This window comes from Coptis chinensis, chromosome 2, assembly GCF_015680905.1.
Source record: "Coptis chinensis isolate HL-2020 chromosome 2, ASM1568090v1, whole genome shotgun sequence".
Taxonomy (NCBI): Eukaryota; Viridiplantae; Streptophyta; class Magnoliopsida; order Ranunculales; family Ranunculaceae; genus Coptis; species Coptis chinensis.
Window position 1 is genome coordinate 63,390,655 of NC_141457.1, and position 19,505 is coordinate 63,410,159.

The 19,505-nt window shown below is 36.8% G+C and overlaps 1 protein-coding gene across 2 annotated transcripts; it reads left to right on the top strand.

Annotated features, from left to right (window-relative positions):
* Nucleotides 1–1,862: 1,862 nt before the first annotated feature.
* KINESIN-13A (P-loop containing nucleoside triphosphate hydrolases superfamily protein) lies at nucleotides 1,863–18,834 on the top strand. Of its 2 annotated transcripts, none has more exons than XM_086589497.1 (13): nucleotides 1,863–2,004; nucleotides 2,145–2,440; nucleotides 2,518–2,733; nucleotides 10,174–10,362; nucleotides 11,361–11,465; nucleotides 11,618–11,695; nucleotides 11,938–12,019; nucleotides 13,854–14,016; nucleotides 14,782–15,114; nucleotides 16,494–16,712; nucleotides 16,838–17,483; nucleotides 17,640–17,705; nucleotides 18,443–18,834. In XM_086589497.1, exons 2-13 carry the CDS (start codon nucleotides 2,228–2,230, stop codon nucleotides 18,623–18,625), a joined length of 2,493 nt encoding a protein of 830 aa, XP_086445623.1. In that variant the 5' UTR covers nucleotides 1,863–2,004; nucleotides 2,145–2,227; the 3' UTR covers nucleotides 18,626–18,834. The 2 variants fall into 2 exon arrangements, with proteins under 2 accessions (XP_086445623.1, XP_086445624.1); XM_086589498.1 differs by having other exon boundaries at nucleotides 1,867–2,004; nucleotides 2,193–2,440.
* The last annotated feature ends 671 nt before the right edge of the window (nucleotides 18,835–19,505 follow it).

The window sequence follows — 19,505 nt, forward strand, 5'->3', positions numbered from 1 at the left end:
GGCCACACGATGTGCAAATTCTTTTGTAAAACCAAACTGTATTACCAGATGGTCAGGTTACCATACAATCGCACAATTGATAGTTTGATATGATACTATCAGATTTACCCTCACTCGTCTTTTGAGCTCCGAGTTCTCCCCTTCGTGGTTTTCTCTTCTCGGTAGTATGCCTTCTCAATCGTTTTCTGCCCAACTCTTCATTTTCAATCTCCTTTCTCGCCATAACATTTGACTCATATTGTCAAATATCTTATTCTTCTTTATCTATGTTCTCTTGCGATCATTTTTTCTTACCCTTAGATTTGAAAGGTATCATCAAACTCAGATAACTAGTTTATTCATCGTATTTAGTGATATGTTCAATTATCTACTCACTATGTACGAACAACAAAGTTGAACTTATCAAATTATATATATTCTACTGAGTGTTTTTTTTTTCATAAGAAATAGTCATTTCTATTTATTTCCCCTAAACTTCAATACATTCTTACTCTAGTTTTAATAAAAAATTTGCATTGGGTTCAATTAGATTAGAAGCTTATGAACAATATTAAATTTGCATTTATTGGTTATGCACTTTCATCAAGCTTACCATCTCTAATTAACAAATTCAAATCAAGGCAACAACACTTTCTATTGATGAAATTGATAAGATATGGTTTTACGAAGGAACGAAGGAGAAGATGTTTGAGGAGAAAAGGGAGCAGAGGCAAGGAGACGTTCCATTTTAGATTTAAAAAACATATTTATGTCGTTTTATTCCAGTTTCAGTTTTTACCCAGTTTTTAATAGTTGTGATGATCGATGGCAAATCTACGGTCAATTTTGTTGCGCATTGAGATGCATATAAACTTGTGAGTATTGTAGATTTGGTCAATTTAAATATTGGGCATCTTTGGTTTTGAAATTTAAATAAATTAGTATTTTCACTTAGAACTACCAAATCTATCTTAGACTATGTGAAAATTATATCCCAATGAGACCACCACTGGCTTTAACATTAACATAATAGATGAATCCGTTTTTTTTTTTTTTTTATAATAGATGAATCCTTTCAAGTTAAATAAGAGCATCAGAATCTAATTAAATAATGACTTGAAGAAAAAGCTGAAGAGATAAAATCAAGGGAGAAGTTTTATCATCCTATATTGAATTAACAACGTAAAATCAACGTCTATATCATATCATAGTTCCCTACATTTTTTTTAATCCAAACTAGTGACCATCATCATTTTAAAAATAAAATATACTTCTTATTTTATGAAGTTGTTTCTCTGTCTAATACCCTTTTTCCTAATAAAAAGCACTTTTTATGTTTCACTTGCTAAGTGAGGTCAACTCTAGCGATTTTGAACAAAAAATTATTTTCTCATCGAAAGCAATGTATCATAAATTGCAGCATTTATCATATGAGTTCTAAAATTATTGGGGTGGACTTTCGCCATTACACTATATATATTGCAGTGTTTGCAGATATGTATTGGACCTATAATTTGATAATCAAGGCAAAATTCGCATCAAACTCTGAAATATACTTTACCAGTGGGATATTGGTAGAAGAATAAAATTCTTGGTTGTCCACGTGTTGATTTGGTAACGTAATCACAACTTCACGTGAGTTCTCATGGTGAAGCAGCTCTGGTCGGCAAGTTAAATGTTCCCGACTCAACGTGCGTTCAAAGAAATATATTTGGTACTCGCAACTAATCATTAAAACATTTCCACATTTCATAAGAAACATATATACCCTCGTAATGAAAACATAATTACCCGGATCGCCCGCCCAGAAAAGGTTCGCCGATGAATAAAGAAACATGGGTAGAGAAGTAATTCCCTAAAATAAAATAAAATAAATAAGGAGGCTACTCCCGCGTGCAGGCTCTTTGCCAAACCAAAAAAAACATTTCACATTTTTCACCCAACCGAAAACCAAAAAAACAAAATTTCCAATCCCCAAATCTCACTCAGATCTGAATCTCTGTTTTTTCCAATAACTTAAATCTGGTACGCATCTCATTTCCATTCATAAATTTTGTATCTTTATTACATATGTGTATATATAGTGATTGATTCCGGGTTAGATTTGGATTTAAAATAAAATAAAAATGATTGAGTAATTAAAAGTTTCATTTTTTGGATCTTAGATTTTACGAATGTTGTGTTGTTCGATCTTGGATTTCAATTTATTATAGTAAAATTGGCTCCTCAAAGAAGGGCACAGCGACAAATGGGTGGTCATATGCAACAGAGTAATGCCGCTGCCGCGGCGGCTTCTCTGTATGACCACCCTGCTGCTGCTGGTGCCGGACCTAACAATAGTGACGCTGGTGATGCCGTTATGGCTCGTTGGCTTCAGTCCGCCGGATTGCAACATCTCGCTTCTCCATTGGCTTCCACCACTGGTATCGACCATCGCTTCCTCCCCAATCTCCTAATGCAGGTATACAATCGCTGAATTGATTTTTATTAGCGTTACTGATATCACAAGAGAATGAAATTTTCTGTATGTTATTGAAGGGATATGGAGCGCAATCGGCTGAAGAGAAGCAGAAGTTGTTTAAGTTATTGAGGAATCTTAACTTGAATGGGGAGTCGGGTTCGGAACCATATACTCCAACTGCGCAGAGTTCGGGAACAGTGGATGGGTTTTATTCGCCTGAACTTAGAGGGGACTTTGGAGCTGGACTTTTGGATCTTCATGCAATGGACGATACAGAACTGCTTCTTACCGAGGTGTGTGTTTTTTTTTAATTGTGGAATAATGCTCATTGCGTTGTTTGTAATTAATGTAGTGTGATTCTCAAGATTCTTAGTTTTGAAATGGTTTTTTAAATGAAAGAGGACCCACATAGTGATTATTGTAGTTCACTGTAGAGAGGGTTTAGCAGCTAATTGTCAAATGTAAAACACTTACGTGAGATTGAGTGTCTTTCTTTCCAATTGTTAGGGGTTTCAAATTGGAAAATCTCATGTTTAGATGGGATTCTTTGGTTGAGGCTTAGCCTGTGTATGCATGTTTTTACTTCTGGTAGTGTGAATCTCTCACACTGCATCATTATCAATTTATCATTAAATATGTTGTTTTGCTGATAAAAAATTAAAATAAAAAATAGTATTGTAGTTCGCTCATATTAAATTTGTTCTATGTAATTGTTCAAGCTTAAGCAGATCATCTCGTGAAAGTGATAAAACAATGACGCCAGATTCGCTCACCCCCCTATGTTTCCCGTATATTGTGGATTACAAGTATCTTGACTTGAAATGAATTCACTTCATAAATAAAGCATTAGAATAATTTATCTTGTACCGGAAAACCTCAAATATAAAAATATATTTCTTATAGGAGTCCACTTTGTCTAATATCCCGACCTACTTTCTCTCTTTGTTCCCTATCGGTTGTGAAGAAACTAGAGAAGTTGTTTACGGGTTTTATATGGGGTAATGTGGGTGGAGAAAATAAAATTCATCTTGTGAAGTGGGGATCGACTTTGTTTTTTTAAAGATAAGGAAGGTTTGGGGTGCAAACACATCTTACTCATGAATAAAGCATTGATGGCAAAATGGTTGTGGAGATTTGGAGAGGAAGAAGAGCATTTGTGGCGAAGGGTGGTGGTGTACAAATATAGTGAGGGGGCTACCAAATGGATCGTAAAAGAACTTTCAAATTCTTATGGAAATACTCTTTGGAAGGGCATTGTGGATGGATGAAACTATATACTCGGCACTGGAGAATCTATTTCATTTTGGGAAGACATTTGGGTAGGTGAAGTATCATTGAAGGAGAATTTTAGTGATATTTTCGTGTTGGCCACTAACAAGAAAGCATTGGTGTTGGATTACATAGAACGAAGGAAACAAAGTGTTAAGTGGAATGTGACTTTAAGAAGAGATTTAAATGATTGAGAACTTGAATCTTATGAATCATTTTTGGCTAGTATTTATAAGGAGGGAAAAGTTTGGCGAGGTGGATAGAAGGACTTGGTTGTGGGACAACAAAGAGGAGTTCTCGGTGCGGTCGTTCTATCATGTGTTGGCTAAAGAGTATGCCTTTGCACAACCTAGAAGACGAAGAGATAATTCATGATTTTCCTTACAAAAAGATATGGGCGGATTCGATTTTATTTAAAGTGACTTTCTTTTGTTGGCTTGTTTTCTTGGGGAGAATTAAAACCATTGATGTTTTGAATAGAAGAGGTATGAAACTCCACAATGTTTGCCACTTTGCAAAGTGAGTGAGGAGAATGTGGATCATCTCCTTTTTACTTGTGCCTTTTCGAAGAATATTTGGAACTCTTTTTTCTCATCATTCCTTAAATCTTGGAGGGCACCTTCTAACATCAAAGAAGCACTAAGTAATAAACTCATACTACAACCACTTTCTAACAAAGCATCATGGATTGCGGATCACCTCCCTAGAGCTATTGTTTGGAACTTGTGGAAGGAGAGGAACACAAGAATATTTGAGCAACTAGAGAAAGACATCCACAAGGTAGTGGAAGGGATCAAAGAGGAGTTACACGATTGGGCATGTGCTAACCCATGTTTCAAAAGGGTGACCTACCAAAACTTTATTTGTAATTGGGATACCCTTGTACTATAAAAGGGTTTGTAACCGGGCATAGGGGATCCTCTTGGGCATTGAGTAGCTCCTTGCTATTTAGCCTATTATTTGTAACACTATATCTTTTTGTTATTATTAATGAATTGAATTTTACCGATAAAAAAAAAAAGAGTTTACATGGCAGAGAGTTTTGCTACTCTTTTTAGAATTGTTTTATCCTCGAGCCAATGCGTATTGTGGAGTTGTAGTATATTGAGTTTGGTACTTGATTTTCTCATTTGAGGATAGAAGTTGGTTGCTGTTGTAGAGTTTAGACGCATTCTTAGGTAAGTAGCTCATTAAAGTTGAAGCAAAGGCCTTCATCGAAATGTTCATACTCCTTTATTGCATTGAAGCAATAAGCAATAAAGAAGTGTGGGGGCTAGAGCGAGTTCTTGGATACATATTAGATTTTTTTAACATTAAAATATTTTGTAAAAAGACGTTCTTATTACTTCAAAAATGTGAGACAACAAGTACATTGATGCCTTAAAGTAGTCAATGTCGAATTTTGTTGGGTTTGGATCGAATTTTGAGGCCATTTAAGGGACAAATCAGAAGGCCTAGATGTGATGCAAATATGGAGTCTTGTGGTCAATGGTTGTCTATTAAGTAGTGAGAGTTGGTGATTCTGTCGCTAAAAGGTGAGCATGTGAGTTGAGGGATGTAGAACATCAGAACGTCTGAAATGGGTCTTGCATACATCCAAATGACACAATAGACCACCACCAAAGAACAAATAGAGTTCATGCACAGGAGGTCTGTATGTCATAAAAGATATTTGAAGATTCAAAAATTCACATGATAACTGATGCGTCACAAAGTAGTGGATGCCTAGACAATGTTGACAGTGGAAGACATCACATGCCAAAGTAGTACTAGAACTACAAAATTTGGAGCAAAAGAGTGGTATACTAGCAAGCATTAAATGGTGACCACAACCTACTTTTCTTAGCTATGGGAGTCTTACTTTGGTCCTTAATCCTGTTTCCAGCACTTGTGAATTTGGTGATGAAGAAATGAAACCATATGGTAGTGGACCACTTTGAGATGTGGAAATGTGAAGCTAAAGATTTGAGAGAGAAATTGTTGTAAAAGGGGTGCTTGAGGCTTATGCATTTTGGTTGTTCATTCCCTTGCTCTGTGCATTTTGAATGATAAGGTTCTGGTTTAGCAAACAAAGAAAGATATGCGTTTGATCTCGGTCTTTCTTGAGTGGAGGTATGTCTAAACAGTCTTAAAGCAGCAGGAATGCTGAGGCACCTTTAGTTGAAAAGGTAATCTAGCACAAAAGAAAGAAGAATTCGATGGAGACCTGGAGTTGTGAATGAAGGGGAAAGGTAGTGGACAAGCGTCAAGGTGGGAGATGGTTATTGGAGTATGGATAGGGGTTTTATGTTATTATGATATTATCACAACGGAGAGGCTTGGGAGGTGTCTTGGGATTTGTTTCAATTGCTTATGTCAAATGTGTGCTTGCGGATGCTTTGAAGAAGTTTCCCTTCTAAGGTGCTTTAAGCCTGGTCCCACAGTCCATTCGCCTGCTAAAATGCCACCTTCATTTACTAATTGGCCTAGGTTATTGTTTGCAATTTGTCTTTCGTTCGAAGAGCACCGTATTCTTGCTTCTCATTAATAAATTTGCTTGCAATGGTGAAACTAACTGGCCTAAATTTAGAAGCAAGGGAATGATTTGAGACCTAGGGAATATTGGAATAGATTAGAGAAAGGATGCACGAAAGTACCGCTGTGCATCCCACACGGAGTGGCAATAAGACTTAAAAGGAGTAGTTAGAAGAGCATCCTTATCAAGAGGTTGTTGAGTGTTGACAAATGTTCATTGTTGGAATGGAGCTCCCTGTATTTAAGAGTCAATTTCAATGTTTAAACTGTCAAGCTCTGTTTAAGTCAAGTACGCCCTTAATTTATGAATATTAGAAGAGGGTTGATGATGGATATACATCCCTTACATTAAAAAAAATTGAAAATAAAAGGTTTGATCGCAGGAATTCTAAGTCAGGATTTTTAAACATTCATTATTGGAATTCAGGACATGCATTATGATCTTCTACTTTATGACTGATTCTAATTCAAGCAGACGTGGTAACATTGGCAAGCTGGAAGCCTATTACTTATCAGATATAGCAAATTTCTGGATGGATGCTTTTTGATATTCAAAAGACTAAAAGGATGAGGTGACATGGAACAACGGCTTTTGAATCCTAATGCTCAGGTTTTGTTGGTGAGAGACAAATTTCGGTGCCTTCTACCTTGAGCAATTAGTCTTGACTCCAGAAACAATTGATCAATTTCTACTGGAAAACCTATTGTTTGTGAAGGCATATGAGATGATTAGATAGCTTGAGTCAGGTCATTCACACAAAATGAAACGAGTCAAAATATAAATGGAGAACGATCTGCACTTGCAAATTGCCAACTTTAGAACATGGGAAGGTTGGTGAATCACGCGTTGCACTCTTGTAGCCAATCTGTTATTGAACACTTCATAGGAGCATATATACAGTAGTACTATTTTTTATTGGGAAGAATTCAAGTGTGTAGGTGTGGTAATATCGTTTAGATTTGATTTTACAAGTGTACCGCTTGTTTACATTTGATTCAAGGTCGTATGGCCATACCTTTGCGTACCGGAAATCGAAAATGGTGAGGGATAGAGAAAATTTGCTACATTGCTTAAAGGCTTTGCAGAAGGAGCTACAATTCAAAGTAAACAAGGTTTTGGGGTTGTGGATATGGAGAGGAACAACACTGAGGAGGAGGGGAGACTAAAGGGGGATGGATCATATCTGCAAGCGTTGATTCATGGAGGGGGCGAGCGAGATAATGAATCAGTAAGGGGTGGGGCAAGTGGAATTGAGAGAATGCACAGAAAATCAGGTGGATGAGGAGGAAGGATGCGGTGAGAATGAACGGATCTTGGTTAATATGCAAGTAAGGTTCGTTAATGACGATCCGTGCTGGGAAAATGTGAGAGGGAAGATCCTGTTTTGCAAAGGTTTGGCTTTGAAGGAGAAAGGAAAAGGGAGTGATCAGGAGAAAAATGTGGTGTTTAGTGAAGATGGTGCTTGGGTATCCATGACTTGGAGGAGATACTCCATCGAGGTTTTGAATTTGGGAAGCAGGGAGGAAATGGCAGCTGAAAGGGTATCTGCAGAAGGACATGGTGGTCAAGATAGGGTGCGCCAAAACATAGTAGCAGATGGTACAGCATCGGTGGTGGCGGAGACTCCAGGTGAAGATTCCTCAAACTTTAATTTGATTCTGTCAAATAGGGAGTCGACACCTGTGGTTGCTAGGGAGCTAGGGGATATGGTGGCTGAAAGAGAATCTGAGGGTAGGAGTGTAGATGAAGAAGAAGAATTGGTGATTGAAACAGAGTCTGGTCGTAGGGAAAGGGAGGAACAAGACTGGTGTGACTTAAGATTAGAAGGCACAGGAGTAGCAGATCATAACTGAATTTGAATTTGAATTGTGCTGAGGGGACAGTTGTCACAGAAGAGTGGGGCCACCTGCACGAGGGAAAGGATTATTTGGAGACACGTGATCAGCAAAGATCTCTAAGTCAAGAGATTAGACATGGTCTTGTTATAGTTGGGCCTGGGCAAAGCTTTGTGTTTCATAGAGTTGAATCTAACTTAACTGTGATGTCATCTTTATCTAGCGGGGAGCATTATTCTCATGATGGACTCAACCCAGCAGCCCAATTGACTCCACAAGTTGTCAATACACGTGGGCTTCTATGTCCAGATCCAATTACTGAATGCATCTTAGACAAATTAGATCGTCTTCTCCAGATATCTGCCTCGCAGAGAAAGCGAAAATCTAAACATTACGAAAGGGTGTATCAACGCAAGAAGATCTACAAAGCTCTTCAAAGACTAGAGGATGAACAACGAGCCATCGAAGTTCAAACACCAGCTGTGGATGAGCAAGTAACAATTACAGAGGAAATTGGGTGTGCATGCAGCCTTCCCGATTCTTAGAGGGGAGTTGACTGTTGGGGGAGGTAGTGTTTTGGGCACGCACGATGCTTCCATTAACTGGGAGGATAGAATGTTTGATGAGGTTGGGGTAGTTATTGAGGAAGGCGGTGAGGTGGCTACTATAGGAGTGAATGAGACTGAGCCAAGGGGTAGTGTTGTTCGTGGCGCCGCATCACAAGGGGATGTTGCTGAGCTATTCAGCAGTGGTAGAGCAGGGGCAGAGGCTGGATCAAATGACAATAGCATGCTGAATGATCATCCTCTGAGGGTGCGGCATGAAAATCATAAAGAAGGCAATATGGGTGCAATTGCGAAAAGAATATACAATTGCCGAAACACGGATGATTCGCGCAATTGGATCAAATACATGGTTGTGCCATTAGCAGGCAAATTGGGGATATCATCAAACTCTTTGGGGAAATACATGAAAATAATAGCGAGGAGTGCCGGAGTGGGAAAACGATGGGGCTGGGTTTAGACAATTATCAGTCTAACATGGACGTGGAACATGAAGATGATTATGTAGAGTAATAGTATGTTTTCGCTAGCCTAGCGATAGGGATGACAATTGGGATTTCATATCAACATTCGGAATGTAGTTTGTTGGGTCTTTGTGGGGGTGTGTTAACTAAGTAGTCCTTTATAACGGGCATTAGGACTTGGGATGTGTGTGGTCCTCCAGTGTAAAGTCAGTGTATCATGTAAGTGAGTTTCTCTCTCACATTGTATCCTCTTTACATCCTAATCAATAAATTTTACTTATCAAAAAAAAAAAAAACTCTTTTTTAGTTTTTTACATTGTTAATGTAAGGAATGGACTTCCAATGCGTGGTCTGTATGAATGGTGGTAAACTTTAGAGCTTCTTGAAGTTAGAATACAAGAGTGATTAGTATCTGAAAAGCTGATGATATTAGGGTTTGTGGATATTTGAATTCCTATTGTAAAGTATGCCACATGCTTGATATGAGCTAATCAAAATATTATCATGATAATACAATGAAGTGAATGTACGAGGTATAATTAGACAATCAGTTGGGGGACACTCTTTCAGCAGGATCTTCATAGTAGAAAAGATTGTTATGTATTATATGCAAGGGAAGGTGTATCCGATGCTTATGATACTGTGAAATGGAGATTCACCTATCCTACAGATCCCAAAGATTGTTAATTAAGTTTTAGTATTATTCTTCGGTATTTCTTCCTCTCTAAAAAGAATTTTGCTTGATCCTTTTCATTATGTACCATATTTTTTCTAGTTTCTTACTCGTATTTCTATCCATTTGTTATTGGCCTTTAATTATTTTTTATCTTTGTGAATAAGAAACATGTTTGTATGCTCTTCGTTATGTGCCTAACTTTCCTACTCTCTTACTCATATCTCTATCCATTTGTTGTTGGAGTTTGGTTTATTGTTTAATGAATGTAATTGGTTCTTTGTTGTAGCAGTAATTTTAAGATTATTTGCTATAAAATGATGAAGGATAAATGATTTGATCGACACCATTATCTTTTTTTTTTTTTTTTTTTTTGTGTTAGTGATGATGATGTCTTATTATTTTACTTGGCAGCATGTTATGCCAGAATCCTTTGAGCCATCACCGTTCATGCCTCCTGTTACAAGAGGGTTTGATAATGACTTCGATGCAGAGACTAGCAGGCAGCAAAGAGGACAAGTAGCTGATGTCTCAAACAGATTACAAACAAATGAAAAAGAGATTACCACAAAGGAAAGCAACCTTGCTAAGATCAAAGTTGTGGTATGTTACCTCTTCAGTAGTAATTCTAGCTCTTTAGCATTTTATTTTTAAAGTTGTTATGTATTGTTATTAAATGTTTAACTGTGGTGTCAATTTTTTGTGGATAATCTCAATTACCCATTGAGAGTCTTACGTAAGCCTGTTGCACACTATATCTTAGGACTGCTTTGGAAGTAAATGCAAAGAAATTTGTACCACTGAGGCCCCGCATTGGCACAACGTTGAGGTTGCCCCATTATGACATGGAGGTCACGAGTTCAAATCGTGGTAAGAAGGCTGCCTAGTCTGACCCTCCCAGACCCCACAATGATGGGAGCTCCTCCGTGCACTGGGTTTACCCTTTCTATAATGTACAGCCATCATACTTATGAAGGGGGAATTAGAAAAGGTGGTAAGGATTCCATTGTATTAAGTGTGACCATAGATGTTGGGTTGAGATTCACTATTCCTCTATGTTACATGAACACACCATAGTTTAGAAATAATCCTTGTCGGATAATTATCCAACTATCCACACATATTGTATCTGATATACCCCAATTTTTTATATTTCTCTGTGTTAGACACTTCGTATTCGTGTCGGATATGGACACACGTATCTGTGTTAATGTAACTTAGCTATTCCTCAATTCATGGTATGTATGTTCAGTTATTTAGTGGACAGCCAAAATCGAAAAGGAGATGAAAAACAACATGTGGCTGGGAGAATTTTTTGCGATTCTTTTTACATTTGTGAACTTAAAAATGTCATAAGGTACCACTCTTTAAGAAGTCGGTTCTTATAAAATTCATTTCTGAAAAACTTTGGATCAGAGCTGCCAAATGAGATAAAGATAAACAACAAATACCCTCTTAAACACACAACATTTAATTTCTGAATTAGAATTGGATTAATGTTCATTAGTTATCAGATATTGTGCTTATCACCATCCAATAATTGATCTCTCTCTCTCTCTCTTCCATCAATTTTATTTTACTGACTTTCTAATGCGCTCCAGGTACGTAAAAGACCTTTGAACAAGAAAGAGCTGTCCCGTAAAGAGGATGATGTTGTATCTGTATATGAAAGTGCATACTTAACTGTTCATGAGCCCAAATTAAAGGTTTGTATTCTCCCTGCTGCTACAAAAAAGTGATTATTCAGATTTCTTCAATTAATGCAGGATGTGAATTGGGATCTATGCTAGATGACAATCAAAGTCCTATCAGTTGATTTTGTAAGATTGAGTAACTAAATTATGTTCTTATGTGAAAGGTGGACTTGACTGCATATGTGGAGAAGCATGAGTTTTGTTTTGATGCTGTTTTGGATGAACAAGTTTCCAATGATGAGGTACCATGTTTCATTTTTCAGAGTTTTCTGAGGTTCATTATGCAGAATGTTGTTTAGTTTTTCTCTGTATTTTTTTTTCGAGATAAAATAACCCATTGGTTGTTTTTAAAGCACATAGTGTTGTTTCGAACTTGTATGATTGTATCTACTGACTGCAAAATTATCATCCAGATTATACATTCGCCACTCCCCCCAAAACATTGTCTTTATGTTGAGATTTGATTGCTTTTCATATTGAACAGGTGTATCGAGTTACTGTAGAGCCAATTATTCCTGCCATTTTTCAGCGAACGAAAGCAACATGCTTTGCATATGGTCAGACAGGTGTGTAAACAGACTTTGCTTCCTGTCATATTCAGTAATGGAAATAGTCTGTGCCCATTGGCATTCTCCACAATAAATATACACCAAATGCCTATACCCCTCCATTTCGCTTGTGCGAAGAAATTGGAACATGTCGGTGTGCTCTGACCTGCTGTATGCTACATGTGCATCTAGCATTAATATTCATGTATTGTATTCTTATTTTTGGTCTTTGAAGTTTGGTCACATGGCTTATACGTACATTAGGGGTGCAAACGGATAGGTTCGGATGCGGATATGGCTGTATCCGAATCCGAATCCGAAAATTTATACCGATATCCGAATCCGAATCCGACGGATATTAAAAAAATCATCCGAATCCGATTTCGGATATCCGAAACGGATATCGGATAATATCTGATCCAAAAATTAAAATTAATTAAAATTTTATTTGTTTTGAATAATTCATTTTACCACTATAAAAACTAGTATAAATATTATATTTGTCATTTATTATTATTATTTTGTTATTATAGTTTTATATTATTAGTTTATGATTTTATATAATATTTTGTACAATAAAAAATGAATAAATTAATTATATATAATAACTATTAATTTTTTAAATTGGATCGGATATTATCGGATGCGGATATGTTAGTATCCGAATCCGACTCCAAATCTGAAATTTTCGGATAACATCCGATTTTCCGAATACGAATTTGAATCGGATTCGAATATTTGGATATCCACTTGCACGTACATCATGCTGTGCACATAATGGTTTTAAACTTTTAATTGGCAATCTTTTTTGGGAATTACTTGTATGGCCATGAGATCTTTCTTGCCAACTCGGTTAGTGTTAAGCTGGGCTATCAAATTGGTCGGTTATTAACCCCCCCTACCAATTGCTGAGTAGTTGCTAGTCACTACTCAAACGGTCCATCTTGTCAGTTAATCCTCAATTTAATCAGAGCTCAAATGCCCCCGTTTAATTCCGATTAATCAGCCAAGCTTCAGATTAATCCCAATTTTAACTCGGCCGGTTCGCCAATTAAAACTCTTTAAGATATTTTATTCTCCTCCAGAAATATTATAAAGCTGATGCAGTTGTGAATTGGTTTGCTCTTTCTATTTAACTAAAATTTCCTTTTAATCATATGTTATCTAGGGCAAAGGAAAAAATATCTTTGGGGCATACCCTCGATTAATCCCGACTAATCCCCAACCGACTAGCCCTAGTTGCTAGTCGCTCCTGGACCAACTCGGGACCATTTTCTGATTTAACTTCCTAGGTCTTAAGATTTTATGTGAGAGGTCGACATATTACATAATCTTCAGCAGAAGTTGACCTTGGACTCAATATCTGGCTGTATTGAAATTTAGCATGTCAACATTTGTCACTCTGTTTCTGTGTACTTTTTTAATCCTTTTCTGGCCTTTTACTTTGTTTACCTAGCATTACATGCATTTGCAATTTTGCGTGAAACAGTGTCTAAATTTGCTGTTTCTTGTTCACTTCTTGCCATCTTGGTCAAGCAGATGTAACTAAAAACTGAACTGATTGGTTTCCCCCTATTAAGAGTAAGAAACAAAAACTTGTATATATGGTCTGGCTGTAAAGTTGAAACTGTTACTTCCTCATCAAACATCATTTGCTATGTTATGTCAACGTGAGAAATGGTGGTGACTTGTGTTTGCATCTTGAGCTACTTCTTGTGTAGCTGTGTGATACGACATGAAAATAATCCTTTTTTTTTTATAGTAGGACATGTGAAAAATAACCTGTTGCTCTGGAAAATAAAACTCCAGTTCTTTCAGATATAAGTGTTTTTTTATTTTTAATAACATTCAGGTAGTGGCAAAACATTCACCATGCAACCTCTACCTCTCAGAGCCTGTGAAGATATTGTTCGATTATTGCATCATCCAACGTACCGCAGTCAGAAGTGCAAATTGTGGCTCAGCTATTTTGAAATATACGGAGGAAAACTTTATGATCTTCTAAGTGAAAGAAGGTCAGCTTTTGTTATGAGACCTATTTTGGTTACTTTTTTATTTATCTTCGGACGATTTTCGTACTTTTATTTTCAACCTTTGAAAAAAGAAAAAGATAAATGCGAAGAATTCAAGTAAAATTTTGTCAAACTAAATACTGTATTGCTTTTCTTGAATCGTTGATTATGCACTGCCGAATTTGGACTTTTGATTTACCATCTTTGAAGTGTTTGAAGTTCGAACCATAGAAGAAATATCGTTTCGGTTGAATTTTTTACACGGGCCCTCTACAGTGCTACCCTGAACTACTGGTTGCTGTTACAATATTTTGTAGCAATTTGTATTGGCTTGCTTGGAAAATTCTTTTAAGTACTGTAACTGATTAGTGTATATGAACTTAGGATCTTTTGATCCATCAAGTCAACTTTGTGCATGATAATGATGGTGTCATTTTGGGGTGTGTTAGGTAGCTATTTTTTTGGACCTTACCTTGAAAAGAATGGATTTTGTACTCAAGTTGCTATCTCATATTGGGTGTTTTGATTTAATATACTGGGCAGGTTTTAAACACTAAATTACAGCCGCCCACTGATTGTTTTGTTCAGCAAGTTTGAGACTACTTATTGCTTGAATATTGGCTCCTAATCCTCTCAAAGCATAGATCATTTGAGATAACTTGTTAGATTTTTATGAATAATTCTTGTGCATCTGTGTGGCTGCATTTTTTACCTATAGATTGGTATAGACACTATTTGTGTTTAATATCTTTCAACCGTTCTTACCAGGAAACTGTGTATGAGAGAGGATGGTCGGCAACAAGTGTGCATTGTGGGCCTACAGGAATTTGAAGTCTCTGATGTACAAATTGTTAAAGAATTCATTGAAAGGGGGAATGCATCAAGAAGCACTGGTTCCACTGGTGCAAATGAAGAATCATCAAGATCTCATGCTATTCTACAACTTGTCATTAAGAAGCACAATGAAGTTAAAGAATCTAGAAGGGGGGTTACTGATGCCAATGAGTCTAAGAGTGGGAAGGTTGTTGGGAAGATTTCTTTCATCGATCTTGCTGGTAGTGAGCGAGGTGCTGACACAACTGATAACGACCGACAAACACGGTATGGTTCTTCCTCCATGAATTATCCCTATTTACATTTAGTTGCGAGGATTATATGTTCTTCCCCTTCAGTTCACCATGCTATGTTAATTGAGTTTTCTGCTTTTTATTTCTTACATCTTATCGTAAATCGTAATGCTGACAAACTACAAATTCCCTGTTTATTTCCTTGGGCTTCACATCTTTATAATTTTTACTGGTTGTGTAGTTTTTATTTATTTTTTTCCTTTTTCAATCAGAATTGGGTTTCACAAGTCATAAACCAGCTGGATGATATCATGATATGATGCATATTCGTAACTCTGTCAATATATCAATTACATCCTATTTTGTCCCCAAAATGTGCATGAGTAAGCATAATAGTTATTGAGACAAGCTTTACCTTGTGAGTGACACTGTCAAGCTGCACAGCAGAATAAAGAAAAGACATAGCATTACAAGGAACAGTAGATGTTATGGCTGGCCTTAGGTACTCAATAAGTGATTTGACTATTAAATTTGGGTATCCAACTTAAAACCAGTTGGTGGTAAGTGGAGAGGTCCAAGACAGCCCCTCACATGTGGTGAATTTTGATCCGAACCCGTGGGGTTTTTTTTTTTTAAATGGCTGACGTGGAGTGAATAGCCGCTTTGATACCATATTCAAGACGGGCATCCAACCTAAAACCATTTGGTGGTATGAGAGGCCCCAAAACTTATATATTATTACGTGTGGCTTAAGATACCTGATATGGGATTATAAATCTCAACAATGGCCTTTGAATACTAGGCAATAATAATATTAGTTTATAGAGTAGCAAATAGCACATGCATAACTTCTAACCAAAAGTTGATAACAATATCCCAAGTATAAAACGGTAATGCTTATATGTTATCTTTAAAATTCAAATTTAAAAGGATAGATTTGTAAAAGAAAAACACTGAAAGGATAGATTTGTATGTTATCTTTAAAATTCAAATTTAAAAGGATAGATTTGTAAAAGAAAAACACTGAAAAGAGGTCTTTATGGGGGGCTTAAACCTTGAATCGAGGCATACACCTCATAGTGTGACGCGTAAGCATCTTAAATAGGTATTTGAGGTTATAGCCTCGGTGCTGTTATGTCAAAGATGCTTTGAACCGTGCCTCATGGCGTAATCCTTGAACACACTTTTTTGTATTTTGTATTTTGTATTTTGTATTTTGTATTTTGTAATTTGTGTATATTTATATATTTTTTATTTAAATGATGCATATATTAGAATTCCTTGGGAGAAAGGTGTGGCTACCCCCTTGTACAGCATGTGTATTAATTAATATGCTTTTAGAGAATGCTTTCAGAGATTCTCCCTTACCTTTTTAAAAAGGTTATAAATAATGTCTATTCCCGTTTGTTGCAGGATTGAGGGGGCTGAAATTAATAAGAGCCTGTTGGCACTAAAAGAGTGTATTCGTGCTCTCGACAATGACCAAATACATATACCATTTCGTGGGAGCAAGCTCACAGAGGTCCTTCGTGATTCTTTTGTCGGCAACTCAAAGACTGTTATGATCTCTTGCATTTCTCCAAATGCGGGTTCGTGTGAGCATACACTCAATACTCTGAGATATGCTGACAGGTGTGTAGTTTCTCTTCCCTCGTGTTTTAATCATAAATTCTGATTTGAATGTAGCATATGTTAATACCATCAATGTCGATATTGCATGTAACTTTTATCAAAAAGAATACTTGTTATTTCCACAGGGTTAAGAGCCTCTCCAAGACTGGGAACTCTAAAAAAGATCAGGTGCCAGGACCATTGCCACCAATATTAAGAGAATCTGCGTCAGCACCTTCTTTACCAGTTTCTGTTGGAGAGGATGGTTCTGACCCAATTCAAGAAGTGAAAGTGATGGACATGTCTAAAAGGGTTGTAGAGAAAGATAATTTTTCCTATAGTTCTACTACTGATTATGAAAAACAGCAGCCTAGTTTATCACATAATTACCCATTCAACGGAAGGGAACAACCTTTTAGTTTGTCATCTAATTACGCTTCAAATGGGAAGGAAGAAAGTGGGGTGACTTATGGATCTCTCCATAGAGAGAGGGTTGACACGAGAAGTTCCATTGGTGGTTCAACTAGTAACAAATTATATTCCTCTACTCAAAACTCAAGTGATACAGTAGAGGCAGAGAAGGTAAAAAAGGTGTCTCCACCTCGCAGAAAATTTTCCAAGGAAGAAAAGCCTGAAAGGCAGACTAACTTGTCTAGAAAAGATGATTCTGGATCTGCTATACCAACTCCAACTTACAAGCAACAGGCTTCTGATTCTAATGCAAACAGTGTTGGAACAAGACAATACGATGTTGAATCTCCTAATGATGGAGATATCAATGCAATTCTTGAGGTAGAGAGATTCAACCTCAACTCCTTTTGACTTTTAAAGACCACTTATTAATCTCTCCTTTAATGTTTTAGGAGGATATATATATATATATTTGTTTGCTTTGTTGTTTATAGTCAAGCTTTAAAAACCGTATTAATCTCTCCTTTAATGCTTTAGGAGGAGGAGGCTCTAATTGCAGCTCACAGAAAAGAAATTGAAGACACAATGGAGATTGTTCGTGAAGTAAGTGGAGTGCCATGTTTCTTTTACATTTACTTTCAAAATCTGTTCTAATTTGCGCTTGGCATAAGAGAAGTTTTAGCAAAATATTTCTGGTCAAAAGTAAGTTTAGAACCTTTATTTGAGGCCTTTGGTAGTCTTGGTAGGAGGGAGGTCACACAACAAAATTTTCTATAGAAGATGATGCCATCAAATCAAAACGTTGATGCCATGCTGAAATTACAATAAATTAATCTAGTTTTCACTCCATCTAATTATTTGGGGCCGACATATTCCAAGAAATAATCACATCTTAACCCATCTTTGATTTTGACATATCCAATTAAAAGTTACCTTGCAATATTTGTGCCATATAAGCAGAGTCTTTTTCCTAATTGATTGTGTGCTCTGTGAACTATTATCTGCTAACATCCTACCATGTTTCCCTTGTAATCTCTGTGCCATTAGAGAAACATGAAAAAGAAAGTGCTACCATATTATTTTCTAATGGCAACCAGGGCGCGATGTGGATGGGGGCATATAAGAAAGTTTTCAGAATTTCATTTTTTGAAGCAAGGATTTCTAAGCTTCTGCGAGTGATGTTTCTTTAAGGATGCTTCAATCTTGAAAGTGTTGTTTTATAAAAATTTGTTTTGCCCAATTCAGCAAAAGTGCGTTGTGGAAATTAACAGACAATTTTCTAGAAAAGTTACTAATGATATGTTATTTTTTTGTATTATTTTCTTTTGCGTGTTTATCAGGAAATGAAGCTGTTAGCAGAGGTGGATCAACCAGGCAGCCTCATAGACAACTATGTTGCCCAACTGGGTTTTGTGCTCTCACGCAAGGCAGCAAGCCTTGTCAGCCTGCAAGCTCGCTTGGCTAGATTCCAACAGCGCCTGAAGGAACAGGAAATACTTAGTAGGAAGAGAGTCCCTCGCTGATTCTTTGTGAGGCCTCCCTCATAGTTTGTTTGTAGTCTGATTTCTTTTCTGTAACTTCATTGCAAAACGTTGTTGTTTCATTATTGAAAAGATTTGGTTCACACATGTACATTATCTCATGTTGAGAAATGTAATCTGAAGCTGGAACTACCACCAAGGCAAGAGCGCTTCAAAGTTTGCATTTAGCTTGAGTTTGATATTTTTGGTGATACTGGCTTTTTAGAACTGTTGTGATGGTGGGCTTGTCGTTGGCTGTTTCTTTCTTTTTCCTTTCCCTATTTATTGTGTATCTATTATGTGTATCTGTGTTACCAAAACCACTGCTAATGATTGCTGAAACATTTTATTTTGGGGGTGTCTGGTAGGGGGACTTCAAGAAAAGTTTCAATAAGAGTACGTTTGCTGAGTGCGCCCTTGCATCAAATCTAGGTTATGGTATTAGAATGTTAAGGGAAAATATACGAGACAAATAATTGTTTTTTAGTCAATGGTTCAACCAGCTTCGACACTTACTCTGAACATGTTTAAGGTGTGCTATATTGCCGAGGTCAAAGGCCAGCACAAACTATTAAATGTTCGGTGCAGCACATTACCAGAATCTTCTCGAGCGCCCATCCTAAGGAACTAAGTGGGTACCAACAGTGTTTGAAACGGGTTACCCTCATCGAAAAAAATACAAACTAACAAGTAGGTGGAGTGGTATACTGGTATACCCTCATTCTAATTTCGTTGTCCTTCGGTTGTCGGTTTGGGCATTCTATTAAGCTCCTTCAAATTAAAGCTTATATGGGTTTACAGATCAGTAGCTAAGTGAATTTTAATAAATATATTGAATAGTATTGATGCCCATTTAGGTATGTTGATGTTGAAAAGTTATAAC

Bases quoted from the DNA above. Each gene is read 5' to 3' on its own strand.
- KINESIN-13A (XM_086589497.1), top strand. From the start codon at position 2,228: ATGGGTGGTCATATGCAACAGAGTAATGCCGCTGCCGCGGCGGCTTCT. The intron at 2,441-2,517 runs GTATACAATCGC...ATGTTATTGAAG, and splicing joins TCCCCAATCTCCTAATGCAG to GGATATGGAGCGCAATCGGC. The intron at 15,115-16,493 runs GTATGGTTCTTC...CGTTTGTTGCAG, and splicing joins GATAACGACCGACAAACACG to GATTGAGGGGGCTGAAATTA.